This window comes from Poecilia formosa, unplaced genomic scaffold (assembly GCF_000485575.1).
Source record: "Poecilia formosa unplaced genomic scaffold, Poecilia_formosa-5.1.2 Scaffold349, whole genome shotgun sequence".
Lineage (NCBI taxonomy): Eukaryota > Metazoa > Chordata > Actinopteri > Cyprinodontiformes > Poeciliidae > Poecilia > Poecilia formosa.
In genome coordinates, this window is record NW_006800288.1 from 70,881 (window position 1) to 90,797 (window position 19,917).

Consider the following 19,917-nt stretch of genomic DNA (forward strand, 5'->3'; position numbering starts at 1 on the left):
TCTACTTAAAAGTATTAAAAAATGTTAAATACAACAAAGTATTCATCTGTTAATACAGAAAATCTGACTTGTTTAATTAAAATATCACATCCTCATAATTTTAGTAGGTAATTGGGGCCTGCCATATGAATGCATAGGAGAGCATTGCAATGCTTTGCAAGGCATTTCAATGCATAGTATATGTAAAGCATTGCATATACTATGCATTGCTTACAGTTTTCAGAGAGGATTAATTACCAACGCAATAGAACACTGAGGAGAGCAGAGATGTAGAGAACTACAGAGATGGTGGAACTCAGTAAGTACAGAAGAGGGCAGTGCAGAAGTTTAGAACTACAGTGGGCTGACAAAATAAGAGCATTACATCTTATGTCTTTTTGAACAATAACAATATTTGTTGTTAATCTGTTGCTAAGAGATGAGCGCGTTTTCTGGTAACCAAGTGCCACAAAGTAAACGTCAGATATTTAGGCCCCGTTTACACGACAACGATTTCGGGGGAAAACGGAAGAGTTTTGTTGCGTTTGTAGTGCGCATTTACACGAAACCACCGAATGTTTTCTCTGACAACGGCACAGATTGAAAACGGGTTCCAGAGTGCGATGTTTCTAAAACGTACCGTTTTCCATTGTCGTGTAAACCGAGAAAACGGATCTTTTCTTCCAGAGAATCCCCAGCTCATGCATAGTATGACGCAAAACATAGCTGCTTCCTACAATCCACAGAAGAAGAAGAAACTACTCACAATGCTGGTGTTACTGTTTCCCCATCAGATACGGTTCCCTCAGTGTCTCTTCACCGCTCCGCACTTCCCAGGTGGCAAAATACACGGCTGTTTGTTCAGCCTCTTATCTAGAGAACTACGGACCAGCCCCGGCTGCAGACGAGTTTAACAGGGGGGGCATCGACTTATTTTGGCGGGGGGGGAAAAATGAGTCTACGTAGCTGAACATAAACAACAACGTCAATAGCATACAGGCTACTTGTTAACAAGCTTAACGTGCTGTATTGATATTAGCTAGTCATCTTTTAGCTATCATTACCTGCATCCAACAGTTTTACTCAACTCAGTCGGTTAGTCTGGGGAAAAAACTGTGCAAAGTTATTTACGTTTTGCTGGTTTGCTGCCATGATTCTAACACACACCTGCGCCGCAGCAGCAGGTCTACTTTGCTGCCTCACAGGTGTAAACCCAGCACGAGCGTCTCAGCGTCAATGTTGCGTTTAAAGGCGGCTCGGAAAAACAGGTTACGACTTGTTAGCAACGGATTAAACTGTTTTAACTGCTGGAAAAGGTGACAGACGACACGGATATGGGAAGGGCGGGAGCTCCTATTTTATCAAATTTATATAGGAATAACAGACTGTTGGCCATTCCAAGGTAAAAACAATAAACAGCTTCCAGTCCGGGGCCCGCTACAGACACTGTGAAAGCTCAAACAAGGTGTTGCAGCAAAGTTATCCCACTTTTTCCAACTGCATGCGCCCTAATCAGATGCACACAATGCGTGTTTTCTCCCAATCTATGGGAGAACGGTACCTGATAGGGAAACACTAATCCACATGCCTTCAAGTAGAACTTTTTTTTAAACACATGCGCACTCAGTTTCAAAGAACCTAACACCAACTAGGCGCAGCGAGAGCATTACACGTTTTCGATGTGTGCCGTTACTGTGTAAACACAGATCGTAATTAGAACGTTTTCGTGTAAACGATCCAACAAAAATGGAACAAAACTTCCGTTTTTGTTGGATCGTTGTCGTGTAAACGCCCCCTTAGTTTTGCAAAGTTTGCCAACTCTAAATTTATTGTGTCTAAAACGATGAGCAGTTTTTCAAAAGACCTTATGTTTTCTAAACAATAATATTACTTATTAATTTGGTGTCAAGAAATGAGCGTTTTTTTCTGGTAACGAACTGCCACAAAGTATAAATCAGAGTTTTACTTTTGTGTTGAATATCTGTTTTATAGTATATTTACCACCAATGACAAAAAAAACCCAAAACATTTTCACTTTTCTACATTCACCAAGTGCAGAATTGTTAAGTAGAATAAGACGCGTAGTATTTAAAAAAAAAACTTGTTTTATAAACAATAATATTACTGATTGATTTGGTGTTAAAAAATTAGCGATTTTTCTGGTAACAAACTGCCACGATGTATAAATCAGATTTTTACTTTTGTGTTCAATATCTGTTTTATAGTATTTTTATCACCAATGACAAAAACAAACATTTTCACTTTTCTGCAAGATTCACCAGCTGCAGAATTCTTCGTATAAGATAAGTAGTATTTCAAAAGAGCAGAGAAAATCTTATGTCTTTTTGAACAATAATATTTGTTGTTAATCTGTTGCTAAGAGATGAGTGCCTTTTCTGGTAACCAAGTGCCACAAAGTAAACGTCAGATACTTAGTTTTGCAAAGTTTACCAACTCTAAATTTGTTGCGTCTAAAACGATGAGCAGTTTTTCAAAAGAGCTTATGTTTTCTAAACAATAATATTACTTATTAATTTGGTGTCAAGAAATGAGCGTTTTTTTTTCTGGTAACGAACTGCCAGGAAGTATAAATCAGAGTTTTAGACAAGTGCCACAAAGTAAGCATCTGATTTTTAGTTTAGGAATATTAAAAATCAGAAGGCAGTGCATTAACATTAGTTCAAACATTAGCAGTAGCCTTTTCCCTAAAATAAGCTTTTTAACTGTTGTTTTCATTTATTAGCCATGTTCAGCACACTGAATGGAGGAAGTCAGTGTAAGACAACATGCTTGTTATACCCCACTCCACTGTCAGCATTTAGGCTAACATTAGCATTTTGGCTAATTTTAGCATATACACTAATTTTAACATACTGAGTGGAGCAGTTCCATGTTATTTAACATGCTTGTGACTTTCCACATGCTATTGAGTACATTTAGCTTACTTTGGCATGCAAATTTTTAGCATCAGAACGCTAGGTTCCAACCGCCGGGTACACTTTGGCAGGCCCCTTTTAAATTTCTTCAGAAATTTTCTAGTTGATTATTTAATTATATTTTTTGGCCCCCAAATACTTTTGACTTGATGATTTGGGTTTATGTGGCAGTAAGTTTGGATATTATAACTATGTCATGTATCCACATACTTTATTCTTTCAGAGTTTCTAGGGACTTTGTGGGGGCCATAAAAACCATAAGACCCTTTTTTTGTCCTACCATCCCAACTATCACTTTAACTGTGCCATCACCAAAATGTTTCGAAGGCGTCCTGCTTTACCCTGCCTTACTGACTCTCAAATTGCTGTAGTATTTTTAGTATTTTTTCATTGTTGGCTGCCATACAGATCAGCAGCCCAGGAACACTTCACGATGTGCTTTGTTGTCGCCTGACACGTTTATTACCAAAAGGCGTTCCCAGATCTCCACATCTGAGGTACTTCTAATAACATGGGCCGTTTGCCATGGTCATCATTCTTCTGCTTGAGTGCCAGTGCTTCTGTTGGCTGACACACTGGAAGTCGGGCTGTTCATGGCAGAATGGAGCAAACTAACTAGACTCAGTTGCCCAATTTTAATACTACGAAGAAACATAAAAATCTTAATGTTTACGGCCCATCTGACTGAAAAATCTGCAACGTAACTCATCAAAGTTATGTTTCCAAAAACTAGACTTTGGTGCCTGCAATAAGCTGTGATGGACAGAACATGCATGCAGAGTTTTAAGTTTTAAGCCTTCCAGGAACTAGTTAATGTGGGAGGAAGCTGGAAAACAACCAAGTTAAGCAGAAGTAATGAGATAATTAAAGGCTGATGTGATTATACATTACTTTTAGGGGCTTTTTTTAAGTCCATTGTTTGTGGAAGTTTTGGGTAAACACTGTTCAAAAGTTACCTGTGTCTTTGTGTTTTATTGCTTGCTGAGTTTGTAACCTTTCCCAGAAAGCCCAACCATAAATCTCAAGCTTTGTTCTGTAATATTCATGAATATTCAGCAATGTGATCTGAATTTCATGCAACCCAAGCAAATTCAAACTAACTTCCTGTGAATAGTAACCCAAAGTTTAGCTCAGTTCACCCCCTAACACATATTTCTGTGCTTCAACCCAGATCGGTTAAGCTGCTCAATCTGCCCACCAGTCTGCGGCCCCACAAAGTGAAAAGCCTGCTGGGACAGAGCGTGTCCACCGCCAGTCCCTTCATCTACTCACCCATAATCATGCACAACAGAGGAGAGGAGCGCTGTAAGAAGATAGGTGAGTCCAGACAAGGTTAACGGAGTCCACGGTTGTTTGTCTTTTCCAGTTCAAGCTAACATTTAAGTTCTGACCCTTTTTGACATCATTATGAAAATAAATTTAATCTTACGTCATTGACTTCTATAGATCAGTTTAACAGTAACTGTAGGAAGTTACTGTTAAAAAAATAATTTATCTGTATTTACATTCAGAGATTCTCCATATTCTTCTCAATAATCAATGTAAAAATCTTTGACAATACAGCAAACAGATCCTTCGACCTGCTTCTCCTTGAACTTTGAAAAGATTTTGCCATTAAAAAAATGTTTGAAATCCCCAAACTAGGAATTGTAAAGTTGACAGTTTACGCTTCCATTCGTTTTCAATGAAATGCAAGAGATCGTCACTGATTGGCTGGCTAATGCAAAGCCTTCTTTCAAGCATTTTGATTGGTCAAGGCAACGGATTCATTGTGAACGCTATTAGGCTGGTTCAATCTAGAGCTGAGCTCATTTCTTAAAATTTCTGAATATTTTCATCAATGCTTCTGATGGTGCTTCATGATAATCACATAGATAACTTTCTGATCATTTCTAATCAAATTTGTTGTTTTATTTTACTTTTTAAGCAGACACACTGTCCTAACCTCATGGTAGAAAAATGTTTTTCAATTTGAAAAAAAGAAAACATCAATGTTATATTTTGCAAATTATTCCAACAGATGACAGTAGCAATACTTGCAATAAAGATAGAAGTGCGACCTCAAATCTCTTTTATTGGCAGTTGACATCTATAGCATCGATGAAAATGTTGCTAAATGTAACCAGAAATCCTTAGATTTCACAATTTTCTCCTTTTTCCTCAAACTGTAGGAAGTTACTGTTAAGCTTTACCTAAAGAGACTGTAATCAGAAGTGGAACAGCTCTCCAACTTCCTATAGTTAGTCTGAAAGTCTGTGGAAGTTCTCACAATCTGCAACAGCATCATCAGAATCATTCCTGTCAGACATTTCACTGTCTTCTTCAGAAGCTGTAACTATAACAGCAGAAGCAGTAACCTATTACATCTTTAAAATTCTTAACTATCACATTTAAAGTACAGTGTAAAATATGCTAACGTCAGCACTCACAACGTGAGTACGGCGTCCAACATGTTTCCAAAATGTCCAGCATGAATCGCTCTCATGTCTCCCAGTTTAGGAGGCGTGACTTAAACCTTTCCTCATACACCATCTACCCGATTCCCATTTCTGTTTTCCCAAACCCTACAGTACGTTTTGAATGTCATAAATCAAAACTATGTTATAAACAAAGTGCGACAAGTGTTGAAGATTTAAATTCAGGTATTAACTTGCACTTTTCATGCCTGCTTCAGTCTAATGTGATGGCAACAAAGCACTAACACAGCTCTTTTGTGTGTGTTTTTGCAAAATGAATAAAGATTTCAACCAATCTCAACCTGTGTTTTAGGTTCGTTCCAGAAATCCCCACTTCATGTCAGACCTGCTGTACATACTTAACACTGAAATGTTCAAAATGAATCCAGATTAATTTAGAAATGGTAAAATAGCCCTTTAATTTAAACACCAAACCAGAGTCATCTGTTCTGAAGTGACATTTAATAGTTTAAGTCATTGGTCAAATTTTCAAATTGAGCTTAGATTGTGATAATACATCTGTGAAAGCAACAGAAAGCTTGTGGGAACCATTACAGGTAAGTTTTTAAAAATATCTTTACAAGTCATCACTGGTATCCAAAATACACCTGTTGGGACTTAACACAGTTGAAAATCAGTTGAATAAAGATTTAGAGAATTAGGCGGCCAAGTCAACATCTCTGTGTCAGACATTTTTAATTTAATTAACCTTTTAGCTTTTCTACTACATTAACTTTTACAGTCTTTGTTATATACCCTCCGAACCCAAACCACAATGTACTGCTGTCATCAGTGCTCATATGTATTTTTGTATTCTAATCTCTATATAAAAATATAAATCAGTTTGTTGGCTGCTAGATTAGATTGGAGCCTGCTGCGATTTCAGCAAACCATTTAAAATCAAGAGAAAAATCTACAGCAGCAAAAACAAGAAAAGCAAACTCATTTAGCCTAAAATAAAGGGATTACACCTGCTGTGTGACTGTATGGTTTAACATGTTCACACAGACCACTTAGCAACCAATCTGCACACAAGTGTTTCTACAGTCAACTTGATTAACTGCTAATGATTACAAAAACATAACCCGGATCAGCCTTAATGTTTCATAGCCTCTGGAGCTGCTTTTCATTTGACGAAAAGCTGCTGAGAAGAAATTCATTCTTTTAGTGACTGTGGTGATTGAGTGATCTGGTGAGGAAACTGGCGGCTTCTGAAGTCTTTAAACAGGTGACTCAGACTCATGCAGCTCTTCCGTATCTATAACACGTAGCTGGCAGTAAAGCTTCATGGCTTCACACTAATCATCTTTCCTCTTTCATCGGTTCAATTTGGCAACTTTGGTCTGTCAGTGCAGGAACGATCTGTTGTTGTTCTTTAAGTCACTCAGAATGAGTCAGATTGATGCGCAGCCATAAAACGGGAGATTTTTTTCCCTCTGTAATTGCTCTGAGACTGCTTTAAGAACTGTCTACAGCGAGCCGTTTACTCTGACCTGTATGAGAGGCCATCTGTTACAGAGCTGAATGGGCACACAGGGACGTGACTTTTACTTTATGTGCCCTTTGAGTGTTTGGACGCTTATATATATATATATATATATATATCATATATATGTCTGCTTGAAATGCATCTACAACTATTAGCTCAAAGTTGTGACTTTTATTTTTATGGTCACTTAGTGCTGTTTACATCTGTAATAACTTTGCAGTGTCCCTTAATTTTAGTAGCACTAAGCATGGCAGTGATGCTACATACATTATTTGTCTTGATGAAAATGAGTGTGGTCATATACTGGGATTTGTGAGTCTAAATTTCTCTGTTTGTGTTGCTTTCCTCTCAAATCTGCCACATGAACACCTGCAGTGAATTTGCTAACTTCTTAACTGAGAAAACTTTGAAAATTAGGTTACTAGCTTGCACATCAATGTTCAGTCCAGTTCCAGTGTTGAATCTGGAGAAAATTGCACAATTCTATCAACTCATCCACAAAGGCTTCAAAGAAATTATAGATCAATTATTCCTATCCCCTTGCTCTCTTCTTATCTTGGCCACAACTTTCTTCAAGAAAGCCTAGCCTGTCGTTGCGTATGATCGGATCGAAATTGTAAACCCATCCCTCTTGTCAGGTGTTTTCTCCCTGGCTTTAAAAACAGTAGTTATCAAACCACTGCTGAAAAGGCAATCTGGACAAGTTGGTGTTGGAAAATTACAGGCCAATCTTCAACCTCCCATTCATCAGCAAAGTGATTGGAAAAGGCCGTGTTTCAACAGTTAAATAGCTTCTTAACAATGAGCAGTGATGGTGTCTGTCAGTCGGGTTTCCATGCCCACCATAAGTACTCAGACTGCCCTCGTCAATGAATCACATCAATACAGACTGTGGAAAAAGCTGGTTCTGTTGGACCTCAATGCAGCATTTGATACTGTTGACCATGACATATTGTTAAGTACCAGAAGTCTTCTGGTACTTGACTGGTTCGAGTTGGTAACTTCTCATTGGAGTGGACAAAAATCACACCCAAGGTTCCTTCCTGGGGCTCTTTATTTAATATCTATATTCTCCCAGTAGCTCAGATTTCTGCAAATAATAACTTGAAGTTTCCATAGCTGTGCAGATGATACACAGGTCTACATTCCGTTGTCACCAGGTGACTATAAACCCATTCAAACATTGAGTAGATGCACAGAACAAGTCAATGTGTGGATGTGGCAACTTTATTTAGCTGAATAGTAACAAAATTAAAGTTATTGTCTTTGGATCTAAAGAGGAACGATCCAGAGTCGGCGCACAACTTCAGTTGTTACGACTAGAATGTCAGATCTGAACGTTGAGAGACGGATAAAGACAGTTACAAAGTTGGTCTTTTATCATCTAAAGAAAATTTCTGGGATTATCTTTTATCAAACTGATTACACAGTCTTCAAAGAACCAGACTCAAACATGGATGATCAGCATTCAGCTTCTACAAATCTGGAACAAACTTCCAGAAAACTACAAAACAGCTGAAACACCAATTTCCTTTAAATCAAGATTTATGACCCATTTGTTTAGAGCTGTCTTTGATTAATAACAACTGGAACATCATTAATTGTAGTTTGCATTCCAATTGCTTTCCTTTGTTATACCACTGCAACGCAATGTTTTCTCTGATGTTTTTATCATGTAAAGTACTTTGAATTGTCTTGTTTTTGACGTACTATTCAAATAAGCTTGCCTTATCTTGTCATGAATATCATTGAAAAGTCACTGTGAAAGTCACTGTGAAATTTCTGAAAGTGTGTTGTAACAAATACTTTGCTTTGTTAGGTTTTAACCTAACAATTGTTCTGCATTGGCAAACAATTTTAAAAATTTTTAGATTCTGCAGATTTTCATTAGCGTTCCATCATTCCTAGTGTTGTGGCCATTTTCTAATCTCCATTGTAACATTGAAATCTCTGTCATAAATGCACAGTACATTTTTTGGCCATTTGCGAAATGAGCTGAATATTTCTTTCAAATCTTAACAACTTAAATTTTTCATGACTCTATAGAGTCAACCAGGCCCAAGCGCTGGCGTTTTGGTTTGTTTACCAGATATTTGTCGTGTTGTAGAGCCGCTTCGTTTTCCACGCATGGATTTTGCGTCGGTCTCTGCACCCTGTGTGCATAAATGATAAATTATTCAGATGGGCACATTAATACTGCTGATAGTTTTACAGAACATTTCTCTGCAGGGTCCAGTAGCTTCAGTAAACACCCCCCACTTCACTCTCTCACCATAAACATCATTTTAAGATTGTGTTAGAGGCTGTTTGACAAAATGATTTGCTCTTTAAGGAATCCCAAGCAAACAGCCCTGATGGATGGCTACCATTATCGCTCTCTGTGATGATGTTTTATGAAGCTGAAGCCTTTTGAAGATTACTGCTGAATATTAGTTCTAACTTGGAGAATTATGATGCACAAATGAGATGGCAGCAAAATACTTTTTTTTTTTTTTTTTGAGGTGCATTTCACACTTAATTGGCCAGCTGCTAGAGCATGCCTGCAAGCTAGACCTGTGGTAATATGGAGCTTTCCAGACAGTCATATTATAGATATCTTTCTTTGAACTGGCCTAATTTCCCTGGGGCCTCGGCTGCGGCTCGCCCTCCATAAATCTCCTTCCCTTCCAGGGTTCGAGATGGGATATTTTTTTTTTCAGGCCCTCTTTGCAAGTCTGATTACTGCAAACGGAGTATCCAACTGTACGAGAATGTGGAACATTTACAAATGGAGAAAAACCTACAACGGGGCTTAATACCTTCTTCGTACAACAAAAGTTTTCAATTTACCTTCAAAGAATTGCAAATACAGTACAGTCGAACGGTGCTTCCTTGGATTTCTTTTTTTGTTGTTGTTGTAAGTGAAAATCAGTATAGTTTCATCATTTTGTGATCTACATTTTTCATACAGAAGTAATAACTGAATGCAACACCTCCGTGTTTTAACTCAACACGTTTAGTAGAAAGCACTTGAGTAGAGGTATGCTGAAGTAAAACTGCTTAGTTTCTTTTTCAAAAAGTTACCCAAGTCATTGTAACTGAGTAACTAAAGAAGACTTGATACTTTTGGTTGGTTTATGTTTGTTCTGAAGCAAAAAACTAATACAAATAAAAATAGAAATCTGTATAAAATTATATAATGGTAATCATTAAAACTGAAAACAGTTTCATCCCTATAACAAAAAGTCATAAGAGCCACATAAACTGAAATATCGACATGTTTGTTCTACACTTTAAAATTGTTGTAAAAGTATTTTAGTGGAATATTTTAGTTGAAGTGAAATCTAACCATTTGTCTCGTCGTCTCTTCATAGATTTCCAGTGGGTTCAAGGAGACGTTTGTGAAGTCCAGCTGATGGTGTACAACCCGATGCCCTACGAGCTTCGTGTGGAGAACATGGTAGATCAAAGCAGAAAACAAACACAATGCATGTATCATTACACACCCTATAATTATATTATAAAAACAAACTTAACAAAAGTGTACACTAAACTACAAAACTATTTTATTTACAGAGCACTTTAAATAAAATAGTTTAAGAAAGGTCTTAAGAATGGAGAATGGTGAAAACCACCTCATTGTATCTTTTTCTTTAAATCAAAAACCTGTTTGGTGTGTTTCCATTAAGCAAATTTATTTTTCAAAATACAAAATTGTGCAGTTATGTGGAGAATGGAATCGCAGCTAATGTGGTGAGTCCAACATAGAAATTGGTTTCTGTGACTCCTCATTGCTTAGCTAGTTCTGTATAAGTTTCTCTTTAGAAATGTCAGATATTTTAGCCTTCTGACACTGAGAAAGCAGCTCATGCAAACAAAAGACGTCATTCAAAAACATTCCATTCATCATTTCGTGCATTTTCCACTTTGAAAAGATAGAATTCATGTTATGTGAAAAAGGTAGGGTCACTCTATTTCATTTGAAGAGCAAAACAGAGGCGTAAAAGAGCCACGAGACATCAGGGCGTCTAGTTTAATCAATTCTGAAAGCTGCTTGGTGACAGCAGCTGTTTGAGCTCCGAACATTTTGTTGTTATTAAAGGACCTCCAGCCGAGGCGCAAACCAACACCTCAGTGACATCTATTTTTCATTAACACACTCCGTTACTCCTGTGCCGCAGCTTTGGAGAAGTAGACGCAAGGGCAAGGCCACCGTTTGGTTTGTGTTTGCAAAAGATTAGACAGTAATTCTTTTCTTTACCGCTGCGTCTGTTTACACATGCAGTGATGTAAAGCCTGACCGGAGAAAGGGTTTATCTGTCTGATATCCGTCACACGGAACCGTCCACAGTGTAATACTTGTCAAAAGTGATGGTTCTTTAATTATCGGGAAAGTAGAGAACAAATAACTGAATGAAGTTTTGTGAGCAGAGCTCCTGGGCTCATCATCTCAGCAGCTGTCTCAGTTGATCCAAAAGAAAATTGGACTTGTCTTGTTGGCTGATTCATCCCTCCTGATTCATCTGATAACAGCATAAGCCAAGTGAAGTTTATCTTTATAGCACATTTCAGCAACAAGGTGGTTCAAAGTTCTTCACATCAACAAAAAATCATACAATCACCACATTATGAAACAAGCAATAAACATTGCATTTTGCCAGATATACAGTATGCACTTTTTCACTTTTGATATTGATATAGATATCTAAGTTTTATCGACCGATTCCAATAAGATACAGAAAAACTGTGCTGAATTGACTTAAAATGCATCTTTTCTTTAGGAAAAAAAAATATTTTGATAAAAATAACATAACTTTACTTTATTCAGTCAGTACAATGAGAAGCAGAACAGCCAGTGTAAAACACAATAATAAAAAAAACTGAAACTGATGAAAACTATAAGTTAACTTCTTTGGTTAAATATAAAATTGAACTCCAATAAATCTTTTAAATGGTTGAGAAAGAGCAACTAGGAACTCTAAATATAATGTAAAATAAATAATTAAGCATGCTGTCGCTTAGAGCACAAAGCATAGAATTAGACTGAATGGACCTGCCCTTATGGGTCGGGTACATTGTTACCAATACCAAATATAGAATTTTTGTCAATATTGATACTGATATAGATATTAATATCAGATTGGTGCAGCTCTAATGCACAGCAAGTCAATATCCCAGTCACAACTAATCAAAAGCAACTTTAAACAAGAGGATTTTTAGTCTTCATTTAAAGGAACTCAGTGTTTCAGCGTCTTTGCAGTTTTCTGTAATTTTGTTCCATATTAGTGGCTGCTTGGTTTGGTTCTGGTTCTGGGGCTACAACCAGAAGACAGAAACAGTTTGATAAGACTGCAGTGTTGTCAAAAACATCCATATAGGTCTCAAAGACTTTTAATAAAATGAATACATTATATCTGTCTGAAGAGTCAACAATGACGATGTTCGCCCCTTTTTTTTCACTTTACTTCCTCATAATTGATGCTATTCTAATATTTTCAGACATTACAGGGAACTCTATCCAGTGTATTAATATTCACTCAAGTACACATTACATTTCTGCAGGAAGCTCTTGCTTATTTCTCTGTAAGTTGGACCAACATAATGGCCATGGTAAGGCTGTAATGACGTAGCCATCAGTTCCTCCCACTGAGCGGTGGATTGATCAGATCACAGATGCAGGCTGAAGCCCTTTACATCTCCATGGCAGCCAGGATCCTCAGGTGGTCTTGTAGAGTCCTGCACGCAGAGACAAATAGGTTTATGTAAGCTGTCTAGAGCTAATTTGCAACTGGTGGAAGACTGCATCAACCAACTCGGCAAAACACAAGGTTACACACACACACACACGCACACACACAGTTTTCCCTTCCATCATCTCTTGCCAAGGTGACCGCTCAGTTTGACAAAACAGATCCCCATTTTCAGTCACCACACGATTTCACCTCTAATACTCAGCTCAGCTTTATAGATTTTTGTTTAAGTGCTTCTTTTTATTTTTTTTTACTACAGTACAGCCTCTTTAACTTTCAATTTTGGGGCCACCGTAAGCGACTTTGACCCATTCAGAGTCAGCCCAACGATACGCTATTAGAAAGGCAAGTCATTTGTACTTTCTCCTACTTCGTGTACTCAACTTAGTCTGGCCAGCACATTTACAGAAAGGATGGATTTGCTCTGCTTTTAAAAGAAAGTGGGAAATTATGCATTTCCATTTAAATAAAAGACTTTGTTATATGGGAAATGCAAATACAAAAGACGGTGCACAGTCCTTCTGCACTACCTAACTTCAAGACTTTTGACATAATCGCTGCCAAAAGACAAGTCGCTATTGGTGCACACACTTTGGCTAATGTGTTAATATGGGAGCTAAAATTTGATTAGCGGTGTTGCTAACCGTGAAAACGTCTAGCGCATTTAGCCTTTTTTAGATAAATTCTAAAGTCAGGGTGATTTAAAAAGAACTTAAGATATTTTAGTGCATAAAATGCAAGGACTTGTGTTGATCTGTGTCTCATTCTTCACTTTCTGTTGGAATGAAACGCAAATGGAGTTGGATGGATTAGAAAAGGATTTACTTTGAGAAACATGTTTACGTTTCAGCTGAGAGTAGACTGAGATAATGAACAAAGCTGTTGTGTGACTGGTCTGAGTTTTGTGGGTGTGATTATTTTTGTGGAAAACAGCCCAAACTACTTAACTTTCAGAAGCTGTTGTTTTTTAGCCAAAGAGCAGAATGGGTAGATTTGAGGAAGCGCACGCTGTTGGACCAAAACACTGAACTTCTGATAACATGGGAAACAAAATGAGATGCTGCAGCTTGTCATTCTTTCCTCCTTCTTCTCCGAAAGTGTGAACTCATGGTAGTAGTTCTTCTCTCCACTTAAGGACGGAGAAGATACAAGATGACAGTCTGGGAATCTGCTGCCAAACCTGCAGAGAGAAAAAACACAATCTAGACAAACGCATGCATACATGACAACAACAATGTCACTAAAAAAATGTTTGTCAAATGTAGCCCTAACAGTGTATCTGTACGTTATTCCATACCTGAGTGAATAATTTTCACTTAATTGACTTGAAAAAGCAATTTTTTCAGTCAAAATGTCATATTAGCTACTGTTAAGTATTACGTTTTTATCATTAAAAGTATGAAAAGTGTTTAATCAAAAACATTTGGCTCACATTGTTTCTATTTGGACTTTGGCAACCCTGTGCTATAAATTTGTAAGCATGTTGTCAACCTTAGGTTTATGAATTGCGATTGTCATTTTGCAAAAAGCTTTGATTAACAGTGTCTTCTCCATCTTGGGAAGCCGTTTCTTTTATGTCTTCAGTTCTCTTCATTGCCCATTAGCTCTGACCAGACGGACAGTTACGAGCAAAGAAAAAGAAATAATAACCCCAGATAGTAATTACGCCATTATCACGACACCACTTGAGGGAAAACAAAAGGTTAACTGCGTACTGTCAAAAAGGACCAAAGAAAATCATTTTCTCTGCACATGCTTTTGCCATTATTGTTATTAAAACAAGGCAATTAACCGTTTCGAAAAAGAAGCGTCTCTAATATGTCAACACTGAGATTTGAGCCATTTAAGAGAAGCACACCATGTCCCGATGTGAAGGCAAGGAGTGCTTAAATCACACCGAGGGCACCTTACAGGCTCAGCCCTTGAACAGCTTTCTCTCCAGTGAGGTAGTGTCTGCAGTAAGGGGTTGATGTAATCATTACATCACCTCTGTCTGCCTTGTTGCACACAGCTGGGTGTTTGTGGAATGTAAATTCAGTACAGTTATTCTGAGAGTGTCATTACAGATTTATTACTGCTTTGACGTACACCGCATTTCTGACATCTGAGTTTATTACACATTTTATTTGGAAGAAATGGGGAGGAAAAAAAAAAACGAACCCCTGAAAACTTACAAAGTTACTACTCCTGTCTCGATTATAAATTTTGCTGGATGATAAATTGTCCACAGAAGTTATCGCGATAAACGATATATTGTTGTCTAAGAATGTTTTTGAGTAACAGCATCATAATAATGCAAGAACACACTGAAATATCAATAAACTTTAAATTCTAATGAACATTTAACAATGGAACAGGAAGGCATTTTAAACATCCAAACAACAAAACAACAGAAATAACAAATAAAATGAATAATAAAGTCTCTTTAAGCAAAACTGTCCTTCAAAAAAAAAAAAGGGTTAGTGGAAACCAAAGCACCAGACTGCAGACTTTTGGCATCCTGTTTTTTATGGAAAAAGGAGCAAAAATAAAAAGAGAAAAAACGATAAATCATTCTAATGGGAATTTTTGAGTTTGTTTAAATTTATCATGCGATTAATTGAATTGATTTGTTGCTTATTGCAACAAACCTAAAAGTTACCGTACTATTTCTAACCCTTGAACTTTTTGAATTTGTCATGTTATATCCTCAAACTTGAATGTATTTTATTGGGTTTTATGTGAAAGACGATCACAAAATAGTGAATAATAACAAATGGAGTAAAAAGTACAGTAGGTATGTCTCTACCAACCTTTCATATCTGCAGGCTGGAATTTTTTATAATTCCTTAAAAATAGCCCAATTCGTGTGTACATTTTTAATTTAAGACACTGATTTTCAATTTGGTTTGGATGTGGACTTTGATGAGACCATTCTAACACGTGAATCTACTTTTATCCAAATCACTTTAATCCTCTGGATTGGTTTATTGTTGTCATAAAACAATGAACATTCTAGTCTCCAGTCTTTTGCAGCTTCTAACCAGTCTTTGTCCAGAATTTTCTTGTATTTGGCTTCTTGCATCTTTCCAACAACTCTGACCAGATTCCCTCTCCCTGATGTAGAAAAACATCCCCACTGCATGATACATACTCTTATCAAGTATTTTTGTGAGGTTTCTAACACAAATATCTTATTACACTTGAAATAAGACAAAACTAACTTACAAGCAACTCTTCAGAAACAAATAGGAGCTTGTTTTATGTCAATAATCCCTAAATAATGGTGAAATGTCACCAGCTCCAATGGCAGATTATTTCACTTAAACATGGAAAAAATGTCTCATTAGTAAAATAATCTGCCACTGGAACAAAATTAAGAAATTGATTTAAGGCATGTTCCTATTTCCTTCTGAACTAACTTGCAAGTTAGTTTCGTCTTATTTCTTATTGTACTAGAAACTAACATTACTTGGACCAAAATGTTCCTTCCACTTCACAATCACAGTTTTCTGTTGGTCTGCCACATGAGATCCAGGTAAAAATAATTTTGTGGTTTTAATGAGATTAAATGTGGAGAAAGTTCCAGGCATGTGAATACTTGTACAAGGTACTGTATAATAAGCCAGAAATCTCACGCAGCGTTTCCTTTTATTTGAGCAGATTTAAATTTAGTCCACATACTTTTATTTCATTGTTTGAAAATTACCTTCAGGGTGGCCAGTGTACACTCTGTGATGCATTAAAAAACATTGGCTGTGGATGTGTTGCTGTCTGTAAAACCCAGCTGGAATTTGGACTGCCAAATTTCAAAGCTTTCCGATTCCTCCTCCTCCTCCTCCTGCGTTCTGATCTGTACGGCTTATTTTCAGTCGCCTCTCAGGCATGCAGTGATTTTCTGCTGTTGGAATTGGCCACCAGATTTTTATCTGTTGGACAGCACAGAGGTGCTCAGAATCACTCAGCCATACTTGATTCTTTGTCCACGGAGGAACAACAAAAACAAACGCGAATCATGTTGGCATGGAATGCTGAAAGTGTCAAAATAAGACAAGTCTGGTTAGCTTGGTTGGAGTTGCTGCTCTCTGGGATAATTCCCCTCTCCATCGGGGGTATTAGCAGTTAGGTTTTCGATGAAAATTACACTATTTTACATCTGGAGCATCTGCTGATGATCACTGGTTCTGTGTTGCTTTCAGGGTCTGCTGACTTCTGGAGTGGAGTTTGAATCTCTGCCAGCTGCTCTGTCCCTGCCCGCTGAGTCCGGGCTGTACCCCGTCACTCTGGTAGGAGTCCCACGCACAGCTGGCAACATCACAGTGAACGGTCAGTACTGCATATGTTGCACGGATTATTCACATCGTGCGGCTCTGGCCCGAAGACGCCAGTTGTTTAATCTGCTGCTCTAAACAGCTGGACCGCTCTGCCGTCTGTCCGCAGGTTACCACACGTCCGTCTTTGGCGTGAGCAGCGACTGCCTGCTGGAAGGCCTGCCTAGTGTGAAGACAAGCGGCTGTTTAGTGGAAGTCATTCCCTCCCTTCCTCGGCTTCAGCTCAGCACATCGCTTCCACGGTTAGATAACAGAAAATTGTTATTTTGTGTCACTGCTTCTCCTTAAATCGACAATCTTCTTTGTTTGGTTCACATTCAAGATGAAAGGCTTTTTCTCATCTGATGTAACAAAGCAGGCCAACCAGCTCTTTGTTTTCAGCCACACTGGGGGGATTTTAACTAAAACTTTTATTTTGTATTCTTTGATCAATTGTGGACTTGTTCATGGTCTTCAGATGGCCGCACATTCTCCAGCTAGATGGCGCGATTCAAGATTCAATCCAAGATTCAAGAAATTATTTCGTCCAAATAGCACAAAAATAATAAAAATTTAGAGTAAAAACAAAACAAATACTGAAAAGCACAAGATGTGCAATATTTAGCAATGCAATACAATCGGCCAAGTAATTAGTTACTGACAGAGTTATGTAGACTGATGTCCTACTGCCCACTGACAGGAACCTTGGTTTATGGCTGCTCTCTTGCCCAGCCAGGATGGATGAAAGGTGGCTGTTATAGGCAGGGTTGCTCTGTGCCTGCCTGAGTCCAGAGTCAAACTGTACATGGATTTGTTCAGTCGCTTCCAGTTTCTCCCTGTCAAAGCCCCGCCCCAAGAGACAACAGAATATCGCTGAGCACTTTGAACCATTGACTAGCATCACATCTCACAGCACACATTGAAAGACTTTAGCCTCCAAAGAAAGTGTAATGACTCTGTCCTTTATGAAACAAAGCGACACAGTTTGTTGATCAAAGCAGATTGACATTAAGGTGAATTCACAGATACTTGCAGGTTTTTGTAGGTCCCAACCACCTCTATGTCAACCCCATCAATGTTCACTGGTAGTACAGGGTTGGAGTTAGACCTACGGAAATCAATAACTACATGGTGGTGTTCAGTTGGAGGTGGTTTCTATAATGGCAAGTTATCCAGATGCTTAAGCAGCAATGCAGCCCCAGCCCCACCCTGTCTGACTGTAGATATGATGGGTCTTGTTTGGAAATGATGTTATTTTTATTCCAGATGTAACAGGATGCACACCTTCCAGGAGTTGTATCATGTCTCTAGTTAACCCAAGTCTTAGGATATATTCTTGATACCCACTGAGCTAAGTCTGGTCAACTCTTCTGCTGCTACATTTGGCTTGCTTGGTTACTGGTAAATGTGGAGTTGTATTACTATGTTTACATAACCTTACTAATGCAAAGTCTGTCTTTATTTACTTGAAGCACAAGTAACCAAAGACAAATTTGTTTCAACTTGTTAAATTGTTGAAAAAGAGGTAAACCTCACTTTGACCTTGAGGTTTCCAGTTTGTATTCCCACCTTGGATCGTTGTGTCGTGCAGTGGTAAGCACACAGTGCACAGAGATAAAATATAAAAGTGGATTTCTGGACGTTCTACCAAATGAAAACTTATCAATTTAGACACGTTGGAAACGTTGCCATAGATGTTTGCCTTGCTGAAGGACAACCGTTGTAACTTCTGTGTTTTTAATTTTCCATCCAGATCAGCTCACACCCCTCAGCATATGTCCAAAGAAGAACTGTCCAGCTCCGTGTCTGTCCAGCTCTTTAACGGAGAGAGGCAGCAGCTGACCATCACCTTGGAGAACATTGGCACGGAAGACATTGAGAGTCTGGAGTTGACCTCTAAGACCGTCAACACTAAAGGTGAGAATTTTACAGTTTGGATTCCAGATGACACGCCTAAAAAGTAGAAAGGTTTTTCTTTTCATTAAAGCAAAAACACATAAGACCTTTGATTTAATAAACAAGCTCAGAACTACAGTAGCCACAGCAGGGGACTCTGTGCTGTGTCAGTGTGGACGGCCTTTGATGTTCTTCACCGCACATTGGATTGGTGCTCCAGTCTCTTCCTGTGTCTGTGGCCGTGGTGCTGCTCAGGGTCACCACCCTATTTTCTCTGGTTCTGGATCTGTCATGCCCCCGTGGCTTTTTAGTTTGTGTTTCATCTCTTTGTTCAGCACCTGCTCACACCTCCCATTTCTGCAGTCCTGCTCACTGGAACTGCTAGTGCATCTCTCTTTTTGTCTTCATCCTACTGTCTGTTACAGAAGCTTTTTTCTCCAATGGTCAGCATAAACTTATTGTTCTTTCTTACAAGTGATTGGAATTTTGTCATTCAGGAGATATTAGTTTATGTTGCAAAAGTTTTGCAGGATTTGATCATTTAAAGTGCTATTACACTCATTGTCATTCTGGGATTTTATGATGCATTTAGATAGAGTTGGGCGATACAGCTTCAAAATTAAATGTCTTTATCATACCAAATCCAATTTCTGACTTTATTTTTTTCTCAATTTCTTTGCTTAAATTGGATACATCATGGAACAAAAAACTATTTTTTTATCCCTTAACTACATTTTGTCATATACTTGGAGGTTACCTACTGGTGAAGCGCACAGCAGAGCGGAGCTCAGCAAAGACGCATGTAGTCTGGGGTTAATGGTGTAAAAAATACCCTTTTAAAATAAAAACAATAATGCTTAACATTATAAACACTGTGGAGAAAACCGGAGAAGATGACCTTGGTCTTGGTTCATTGATAAATATTTGTTTTTCCCTAAAAAACACACCATTAACTGTGATTTCTGCTAGTATTATATCATCAAATAATCCCGTATTAACAATGCTGCCACTGCAACGATATCATTTCCCTGCGGGTTTTAAAAAATATTAATGTATTTCTGCTTAGCTTAATATGAACTGAACTAAACAGAGCTCTGTTGCAGATTTCAAGTACCTGGTATGTTTTAGATAATCCAAAAAAGT

At 38.0% G+C, this 19,917-nt stretch overlaps 1 protein-coding gene across 4 annotated transcripts in view; it reads left to right on the top strand.

Moving 5' to 3' along the window:
- Positions 1–19,917, top strand: part of trappc9 (trafficking protein particle complex subunit 9) — a 189,757-nt gene that overhangs the window by 28,685 nt on the left and 141,155 nt on the right. For all 4 annotated transcript variants that reach the window (XM_016661912.1, XM_007574313.2, XM_016661913.1 and 1 more), the window contains 5 exons: positions 4,087–4,232; positions 10,214–10,299; positions 16,768–16,894; positions 17,009–17,141; positions 18,632–18,795. In XM_016661912.1, the coding sequence (XP_016517398.1) occupies positions 4,087–4,232; positions 10,214–10,299; positions 16,768–16,894; positions 17,009–17,141; positions 18,632–18,795 (656 nt within the window). The remainder of the gene's footprint in view (positions 1–4,086; positions 4,233–10,213; positions 10,300–16,767; positions 16,895–17,008; positions 17,142–18,631; positions 18,796–19,917) is intronic.